Source organism: Gallinula chloropus (assembly GCF_964237585.1).
Source record: "Gallinula chloropus genome assembly, chromosome: 4".
Lineage (NCBI taxonomy): Eukaryota > Metazoa > Chordata > Aves > Gruiformes > Rallidae > Gallinula > Gallinula chloropus.
Genome location: NC_140088.1, coordinates 5,172,553 through 5,182,422, shown reverse-complemented (window position 1 = coordinate 5,182,422; position 9,870 = coordinate 5,172,553). Strand labels below are relative to the sequence as shown.

At 56.6% G+C, this 9,870-nt stretch overlaps 1 protein-coding gene across 1 annotated transcript; it reads left to right on the top strand.

Annotated features, from left to right (window-relative positions):
- The first annotated feature begins 223 nt into the window (after positions 1-223).
- On the top strand, positions 224-3,094 carry FOS (Fos proto-oncogene, AP-1 transcription factor subunit). Its single transcript, XM_084263884.1, has 4 exons — positions 224-543; positions 1,032-1,277; positions 1,442-1,549; positions 1,685-3,094. Exons 1-4 carry the CDS (start codon positions 403-405, stop codon positions 2,291-2,293), a joined length of 1,104 nt encoding a protein of 367 aa, XP_084120010.1. The 5' UTR covers positions 224-402; the 3' UTR covers positions 2,294-3,094.
- The last annotated feature ends 6,776 nt before the right edge of the window (positions 3,095-9,870 follow it).

Here is a 9,870-nt window from a genome sequence, read left to right as displayed (position 1 = left end):
GCCGCCGCTCCCACCCGCGCTGCCCGCGTTGCCCCCCCCTCGCCCCGGAGGCAGCCTCCCGACCCTCGTCCTTGCTCTTTCCCGCGGAAGACGGCGGCGGGCGGCGAGCGCGGAGGCCCCCGGGGGCGGCGCGGGGAGGGCGCGGGGCGGGCGGGTCCCCCCCGCGGGCCGGAGTGACGCGTCCCCAGTGACGTCGGCGGGAGGGTATAAAAGGCAGGCGCCGCGCGCTACTCCAGCAGCTGAGGCAGCCCCGGCGGCGGAGCGGAGAGACGCGCGGACCGGACAGAGGGACGCACGCAGCCGGCCCCCCCCGCCCGCCCCTCTCCTCGCCTCTTTCCCCCAAGGGCGCTCCGCTACCACCGCATCGCTCCCGCACCGCCGGCTTGCGCCTACTGAGCCGACATGATGTACCAGGGCTTCGCCGGAGAGTACGAGGCACCTTCCTCTCGCTGCAGCAGCGCTTCCCCGGCCGGGGACAGCCTCACCTACTACCCGTCCCCGGCGGACTCTTTCTCCAGCATGGGCTCGCCCGTCAACCCGCAGGTGAGGCGCTGGGCATTGCCGGCTGCGCCCTTGCTGCCGGGCGAGAGCACCCGGGAAGGGACGGGACGGGAACGGGCTGCGGGACGGGAGCGGGCGGCGCGGTGCCCGCAAAGGAGGACAGGCCGCGGCGGGACTGCACCTGGATGGGGAGGGGTGGGGGGAGAGGGGGGGAGCTGGGCTGGGGTAGCGGCTCCGGTGCCGTGGTGGTGGTGGGGGGAAGCCGTGGTCCGGGCCGCGCTGTGTTGCGGGTGTGTAAAGCGGCTTCATTGATAAAACGCGAGTTCATTGAGGAGACTCCGGAGCAGCGTCTGCGTCAGCGCGGACGTCAGAGATATTTATAACAGGCCGCTCTCGTGTGGAGCCGGCGCTGGCAGCGCGGCGCCGCGGCCGGCGCGGCCCCGGGGGCGGCGGGGAGCGGGTCCGAGCGCCCCGCTGACGGCAGCCCCCCCAACCCACCCCCCCCGCCCCTCTTTTCTTCTGTCCTGCAGGACTTCTGCACCGACCTGGCCGTCTCCAGCGCCAGCTTCGTGCCCACGGTGACTGCCATCTCCACCAGCCCCGACCTGCAGTGGCTGGTGCAGCCCACCCTCATCTCCTCGGTGGCCCCATCCCAGAGCCGCGGGCACCCTTACGGCGTCTCGGCGCCCGCCCCCACCGCCTACTCCCGCCCCGCAGTGCTGAAGGCGCCGAGCGGCCGCGGGCAGAGCATTGGCCGCAGGGGCAAAGTCGAGCAGGTGAGCGGAGACCGGGGTTATTGGGGGGGAAGGGGGGGGGGGGGGGGGGTCGGGGGGGTGTGGTATGTGCATTGGGTGGGGTGGATGGAGCGCGGCCTGTGGGCTGCCCTGGCCGGGGGGCACCGGGCTGGTAGCGGGACTGAATGGCTTCTCTGTGCCCACAGCTGTCCCCAGAGGAGGAGGAGAAGAGAAGAATCCGCCGGGAAAGGAACAAGATGGCAGCGGCCAAGTGCCGCAACCGGCGGCGAGAGCTCACCGACACGCTGCAGGCGGTGAGTGCTGCCCGGGACGCGGGCGCGGGGGGGGGGGGGTTACCCGGGAGGAGGTGGGAGGGGTGGTGACAGGAGGGGGGGACACCAGCCGAGGGTGTTGCCGGCTCTGGCTGACAGCCCTGCCCCTCTCTGCAGGAGACCGACCAGCTGGAGGAGGAGAAGTCTGCGCTGCAGGCGGAGATCGCTAACCTGCTGAAGGAGAAGGAGAAGCTGGAGTTTATCCTGGCGGCCCACCGGCCCGCCTGCAAGATGCCCGAGGAGCTGCGCTTCTCCGAGGAGCTGGCAGCTGCCACCGCGCTGGACCTGGGCACCCCCAGCCCCCCCGTCACCGAGGAGGCTGCCTTCGCCCTGCCGCTGATGGCTGAGGCGCCGCCGGCCGTGCCGCCCAAGGAGACCAGCGGCGGCGGGCTGGAGCTCAAGGCCGAGCCTTTCGACGAGCTGCTTTTCTCTACGGGGCCGCGGGAGGCCTCTCGCTCCGTGCCTGACATGGACCTGCCTGGAGCCTCCTCCTTCTACGCCTCGGACTGGGAGTCGCTGGGCGCCGGGACCAGCGGTGAGCTGGAGCCCCTCTGCACCCCTGTGGTGACCTGCACCCCCTGCCCCAGCACCTACACCTCCACTTTCGTCTTCACCTACCCCGAGGCAGACGCCTTCCCCAGCTGCGCTGCCGCGCACCGGAAGGGCAGCAGCAGCAACGAGCCCTCGTCTGACTCCCTCAGCTCCCCTACCCTCCTGGCCTTGTGAGGGGCTCCCGCATTGACTGACCTGACGGGCCCCCTCCCCTGCCCGTGCACCCCCACGGACTTGCCGCTGTGCCCCATGGGGCTCCCCGGGCCTGGGGAGAGGGCCCTGCCGCTGCCACCCCCCCACCCAAGCTGGCCTGGTGCCCGGGGCCTGGCGGAGTGCCCCGCACCGAGGCCCTCGTACCTCTTCCAGAGATGTAGCAAATCGCATGGAGTTTGTCTTGTCCCCAATGGCCCATCCATGAGAGCTGGTAGTCTGTAGCATGTCCCACATGGCTGGGTAGGTGACTCCCTCCCCCTTTAGTATCACTAGCATTAACTAATTTAATCTCTTGGTTTTAAATGATTGGAATTTAACCTGGTGCTGGGTATCTCCAACTCGTATCTAGTGCAGCTGATTAACAATAACTACTGTGTTCCTGGCAATATCGTGTTCTGATGACTTAGCAATGACCCATCTTACGTGGGGGGAAAAGAGACTCTATTTTATTTTCTAGTAGGTAGATAAATAGCTATATCCATGTACTGTAGTTCTACATTGATGTTCATTGTAACTTTACTGATCATGCATTGTTGAGGTGGTCTGAATGTTCTGACATAAGTTTTCCATGAAAACGTTTTTATTGTGTTTTTAATTTATTTATTAAGATGGATTCTCAGATATTTATATTTTTATTTTATTTTTTTCTACCTTGAGGTCTTTTTTGACATGTGGAAAGTGAATTTGGATGAAACTTAAGCATTGTTTGCTTATTATTGTTCAGAGACATTGTCAATAAAAGCATTTAAGTTGACTGCTGGAGCTGTCTGTGTGTTAGCCTTTGCTTCTCTGTGACCTGAGAGGGGTTCCCTGGCCTCTAATTTAGGCTGGGCTATTATAAAGTGCAGGCTGGTGCTAGCTGCCTGAGGCACTGGGTGAGTGGGGGTGGGAATACCATTATGGCCAGACCTGTCCTTGCCCTGGTGTTAGTCAGGGCTGGCTGTGGCTACGCCCTTCCCACCCACCCCAGTGGGCAGCAGGGTGGCTCCTCAGGCCTTCCCTGTCTGATCCGTCTGGGTCTGGTCCCTTCTGGCCCCTCTGTGTGTCACCTGCCGTGGCCTTTCAGGGACAAGCTGGAAGCCTTACTGGAAAGGAGGTAAACAGGGCAGCTGAGTTCCTGTCTCTGAAGGGGGAAGGCCAGCTGATTGTTTTTGTGTGTGTAGCAGCCCAGCTGGGAAGGGGAGGACATGTGCCCTGGCACCTCTAGAAGCAGCTCCAGCGTATTGCCTTCTGGTTATGGGGCTAGGTGGGGAATGCCTTTGTGTCTTGCTGAGGGTTGTAAGGCAAAGAGCTGCCCCTTCCCTTGCTTCTATTAGAATCTCTCAGATTCTGTTTGATCTAGCCCAGTCCTTAAATGAGAGTGAGCAAGGGCAAGGAGCCTGCAGGTTCTGGGAACGTGCTTCCCCACCTCTGGGCTCTAGGCAACACAGCCTCTCCTGCCTGAGTTAGTTTAGTGGGGCTGCTACTCTGTCATTCCTGGTGCTTGTGTGGTGAAACACGTCCAGCTGGCAGCTGGGGCAGGTCCCCCTGTGTGTGGGGCACTACTTTGTGCATGAGGAGTCCCACCAGAGCAGCGAAGCCTCCCTGATGGCCTCCAGCCCTGTCACTCTGCTCAAGGTGAAGGTAAAGGCACCACCTGCGCTGGCGTGTGTCTGGCTGAAGGCCACCTTGACACTGCTCTTGGGGAATCTCTGCAGGCTGGAGGTTCCTCTGGCGTTCAGGGCTGGGTTTGTGTAACTCCTCGTTTCCTGGTGGCTGCAGCAGGCTCTGCTTCACCCCTTCCCTAATCAGAACACGCACAGGATGTAGTATCTCATCTCAATAGTGCGTATTACAGCTTCACAGCTTGCTCAACACGGCCTGCCCCCTGCAAAAGAAAACATCATGCACGGGGCTTCCTGCCTTTCAATGTTAAGCTGACAGCTGACAAAGGATGACCCCAGTTACTACTCAGATGCCACCCACTGAGAAGCAACTACTTTCACAATGCCACTCGGGTTTACAAGGGCAACACCCAGGCACAGCAAAGGCACACTAGCGCTGACCCCTGAAGCAGTCATGTAGGTGTAGCTGCAAGAGAGTGAGATGTGCGTGACAAGTAACTCCATGGAGTCAGCAAATCTGGAATCACAACATGCCTCCTGCTGAAAGACCATCAAGTTCAGAGAGGGGGAACTCAAGAGGCCTTAGGGAGCCTACGCATGCTGTTGAAATCACTGGTCATTCAGCAGAGGCAGAAAGGAGTCCCAAAATACCACGCAGTCCAAGCAGGTAGAGCGATCCTGGCCCCTTCACCTCTCATGATCATCTCTCACTGCAGGTTAGAGCAAAATCTAGTGCTGAATTCTGAGAGACAGCAGCCCTGCAGCCTGACTGAGGCTTTTTCTTTCCATCAGCGGTGACAGCGAGTGCCAAGCGCCAGGTTTGGCATTAGTTACGCAATGATGTCAAACTCAGCGGCGGCACTACATCAGGCACATGACGTTTAACCCCAGGCTCCAGTCAGAAGTCGGGATGTGCTACATAAACTTCTGTGGCACATCACGGACAGGATTTATCTGCTTCCTAACGCTTGAAAACTCAACTTAAATCAGTGGGAATCTCGCCCCTGACTTCAACAGACCCGGGAGAGGGAGTGATGCAGCAATCCCTGCTCAGAGCTGGATTACAGGCATGTGCCTCAATTATCGGCTCTATCTGATACATCACACAGATACGGGCTTTGTGAAGCAGAACAATGGAACGAGATAAGACGAGCAGGTGATGCTCCCATTAACTTCTGCCGCCTCCCCCTGCTCCCGGCCCCCACGGCGGGCTGTACCCGCAACTAGTCCTTAGAAATGGCACTGCCACGCCAGGCCAGGGGCTGCGGGACTGGTGCTGTGCCGGCCAGAAGCCAGAGCTGGAGCAGCACGGAGCCACTCTAGCCGGGTTTACAGCGGACGGGAGAAGGGGCTGCGTGGCGAGGTAACCCCGGCGACGGGAGGGTGATGCGGAGCCGGGGCCGCTTCGCTGCCGAGAGATGCTGCGGGCCCGACACGCTGCCGTGCACCCCCACCCCTCGCCTCCAGCGCTGCCGCCCCTCTTCCCCCGCAGGCCTCCTGAGGGCCGGGCGCAGGGCCCCGAGCGGGCACCGATACCTGCCATCACCGCGGAGGTCCCCGGCGTCGGGCCAGCCACCAGCGCGGCGGAGCGGCCCGGAGCGGGGCTGAGGCGGGTCTCTCCCCCCCCCAGGACCCTCCGCGGTGGCCAAGGGGTGACTCCCGCCGCGGGCACAGCCGCGCTCTCCCCTCAGGCGGCCTGCGGGGGCCCCGCCAGCCTCCCCAGCCCGGCCGGCGCCGCGGGGGCTGCCCGCCCGCCTCTCCCTCCCTGGGTTGCCGCGCATGCGCGCCGCGCCGCCCCTCCCCTCTACCCGCCGCCGTGTTTACTGTTTGGTTGCCAGGGCGCCGCGCGGACGGGCGCGTCAGGAACGTGACGTCCCCCCTCCCGCTCCCCGCGGAGACGCGGCGAGCCAACGCCGTGACGCAAGTGCTTCCGGCCGTGCCCATATATGGCCAAGCGCGCGGCGCCCTTCTTCCCCCCGTGGCGGGTGCCGCTGCCTCCGTCGGCGCGTGCGGCGCTGCGGCGGGAAGGTTCCAGAAAGGGCGGGGGGCGGGGGGGGGCAGGGGGGAGCGCGCGCGCGAGGGACGGGCCGTTGGCTCAAGGGCGGCGCGCGGGGTTGGCGGGCGTTGCCTCAGCCTCGCCCGGGGGGGGGGGGGGTGCCCGGCTCTCCCCTGCCCGTGGTGGGGGGTGGGGGGGGGAGGCACGAAGCCCACGGCTGAGCCCCGCTGGGGTCTCCTCGCAGGCGGTGGGCCCTGTTACCCCTCGCCCCCTCTGAGGGGCTGACGTGTCGCGGGGAGGAATGGGAGCTCCCCCTGGCTCGCCGTGCGCGGGCCGGGTGCTGAGGCCCTGGCTGGCTTGCCCATAGGGACGTGTAGCTCCTGCTGCCCTTGCCTGGCGTCAGCTCCCCTACCTGCAGACCTCCCTGACCCCTGCCTAGCGGGAAAAACTCAACAGTGGAAAATCAGAGGGGATATAATTTGGCCTCACGTTAAGAAAATCCCGCAGTAACCCTGTATCTCCACGTGGAATTAGGTGAAAGCAAATAATTGCCTGTTTCCCCCCCTTTTTATAACTGCACTTGCTGTGTCTGAGCTGCCCTGTGAGGCCGAACTTCAGCGTTGCTGGTGACCGAGCACCTGTATCCTTGAACACTTGTTCTGCCGGTTCTATTGTTAATGTGTTCTGTTGTTAATTCGCCAGCGAATCGGCCTCTTCTGCTTTGGGTTAAAATAGAACGGGAAGCCTGCCAAAAAAAGTTGTCAGAGCCAGTGGATGGTCAAAAATAAAGGGATTGTTCAGAGGAGATAGGATTCTGGAGAGAAAAAGAGCAAAAAGAAATCAAATCAGTACTTTGTTACGTGTTCACTGCAGAAGAACTTAAAGAATATTCCTGTGCTCATCCCCAGCTCTGTGAAAGATGTATCGGAGGGTATGCCTCAAGCTGGAGTGCCTGTAGAAAAGGTTACGAAACAAATAGCTAAAATAAAAAAGCGCTGAACAGTTGGACTGCATGATATTCATCCAAGAGTTCCAAGAGAAGTCAAGATTTAAATAGCTGAGCTGCTTACTAATGGTTATGCGTAACATCTCATTTAGAAGTGCTTTGATAACAGAGGACGGGAAGATAGTTAATGTGCCAATTAGAAAAGTGGCTAGAAAAGTTCTGGAGAGCTGCTGAGCAATGAATGTGCCTCTTATCCGTAGCAAGCAAGTTAATGAAAACTGTTGAAAAAGGCGAATTAGTGGGCACAGGCAGAAAATAGCAGACTGGGGAGAGCTGGCAGAGCTGTTTTAAGAAAAGCCCTGGCCTCGCATGTTGTTTTGGAGTCCTGTGAGGAGTCAGCAGAGCTGGGTAGGTTTCTAAAAAGCATTTAACAGAATCTTATCTGTGAAAGCTTCTGAAGGAACTGGAGTGAGGGGAGAAGTTTTCAGATGGGTAGGTAACACTGGGTTAAAGACAGGTCACTGTAATAAGACAGGGCAAAAAAGGTTCCTTGGTGGAAGGATGTGAAGTTCCACAAGGTTCTGAATTGGAGCCTGTGGTCTGAAGGCAACTTGAGTAAAGTTGGTGCAATTTGATGCACGTAAATACGAAGTGTTTTAAGCGGGAGAGAACCGATCCTAGCTTCACATGTACAGGAGCAGCCTGGGAGCTGATTTATCCCTTAGGAACAAGATCATGACATAATAATAGTTCTGAGAAAATCTCAGCTCAAGGCTTGGTGAATGAGCAAATCAAAGGTTAGGAGTTAACAAAGAGGAGCTAGAGAACAAAGCAGCGAGCATCATTATGGCACAGGGTGAATCTGTGGTGTGCCAGTGCCCTGAATGCTGTGTACGGTTCTGATGTTACCTCCAGGAAGACATAGAGCACTTTTAAGAGGTGCAGAGAAGTGACTAGGTGTTCTGAGGGGTGGAACAGCTTCTGGGCAAGAAACCTAAATTAACTAGGACTTGGAGATACAAATGAGGGCACGTAAGAATGATGTGCATCGAATGAAACGCGGGGAAATGTGGGGTAAAAGCACACTTGATGAAGTTGCTCATTCCATATTGTGGAAAATCTTTTTGCTTTATTTTGAGGATACTACAGGGTTGGGTTTTTTTTTTTTGAGCTGAATACAAGTCCAGAAAGTGAAGGGAAATGTTAATGAGGATGATGAAATATAAAAATACCCCCTTTGGCTGCGGAAGTCCTGATTTTACTGAATTTCTGGGGCCTTGGGGAATACTGTGTGGAGGCAGCACTACACCCTGACTTTGTCCTCACAGCCTTCATCGGGTGGTTGCTGGCAGGTAGTGTCAGAAGACTGTCTGATAACCAAGGAGGGGGGGGAAAGGTGTGCTTCATCCGGCTAACTATGACTACTCCTTGTGTGGGTTTGCAAGCGATTAGTAATTTAGCTGAACTTTTGCTCTTATTCTGTGCTTCCTTATTCTAATGCCGCTTGAAATTTGTTTAAATCACCACCAGATGTGATCTCATGTGTCCACGCTTCTCATCCGCTCGGATCTTCTGCTGATAAGGCTGTCCTTTGACGCCGCTTCCGACAGGCTTTCCAGACATAGTTAGGTAGGCTGGTGGGTGACCCAGGGAGGAGGTGCTCAAGTGAAACTAACAACACTCATTCTTCTCATTTGGAAACAGCGGATGTCCACCAGGGACCTGGATATTATATCAACAGGATACCAGGGGAAAACAAAAGAAGGTCATAACTAGCACGTGGACAAAGTATCTTTATTATTTCCAGTTATGGAGCTCTTGTTCTGTTGGTTTAGGTTGGGTTTCCCCCCACCCCCTCCCTTTCTTTGGCCTGCTGTCCAAGAGATTTTTAGTTCCTCTTCACTGATTATATTTGAGTTCTGTTTTTATACAAATGTTTTGTAACTGGGTCCTGTTGGCTAAAGACAAGCAGCTGCCACTTAAAGGAGTCATTTTAACTCTGAATGCATGGCATCTTCCATTTGGTAAGGATTTAGCTCTTTTTCAAAAAGCCCATCTTGAACCTTCTTATGCTAGCAAATAAAGGACACTAACCCAAATCATAACACAGTGTTTACCTGGTTTTGTTTGCAAAAACAATTGTTTTGAGTGGGCAACAGTGTTGCAAAGGCCATAAAATACAGTAGCAGTGCCAGTTGTAAAGCTGGCAGGATGACAGAAATGTACAGGATTCAGATACTACCAGGCTACTGGGGTTTTCAAGTAAAACATTATTTTGACACTGCTCTGAAGCATAGTGGGTGCTTCAGCATGAGAATGATGCGATTGCTGCTCTGAAGCATCAGGATTCTAATTGTGAGAGAAATGACAGTTGCTAGTAACTGCTCAGTGGAAAGAGGAGCTCTGTTACAGCATTTAAGCATGTGGTATGGTAATTGAATTAAAATAGTAACGTAACCTAATGATGATGTGTCACTAACCTCGAGGACACAAAGGAAGAGAAACCAAAGTCATTTGCTGTCATTACATAAGAGTTGAGTGCAAAGCCAAGAATGGGGTTTCGGCACAGATAAGGATTTCATTCTGAGACTTTCAAAGAATCGAGCTCTTCACAGCGTTAACTATTCATGGGAGTCTCAGATCCTCACATCCTCCCACCTTTTTTTTTTTTTTCCCCAGCTGTCTGCCAGCAAATCCCAGGTGCTGCAAGCCTGGGCTCCTTGGCTATACAGAATCACAGAATCACAAGGTTGGAAAAGACCTTTGAAGATCATCAAGTCCAACCATTCCCATCCTAAGCTAAACCAGATCCCTAAGTACCTCATCTACCCTTTTTTTAAACACATCCAGGGAAGGTGACTCAACCCCCCTCCCTGTTCCAGGGCCTGACAACTCTTTCAGTAAAAAAATTTTTCTAATATCTAATCTGTCCCTGCCCTGGCACAGCTTCATGCCATTGCCCCTTGTTCTACCTCTGCTGCTAAATCAAAGG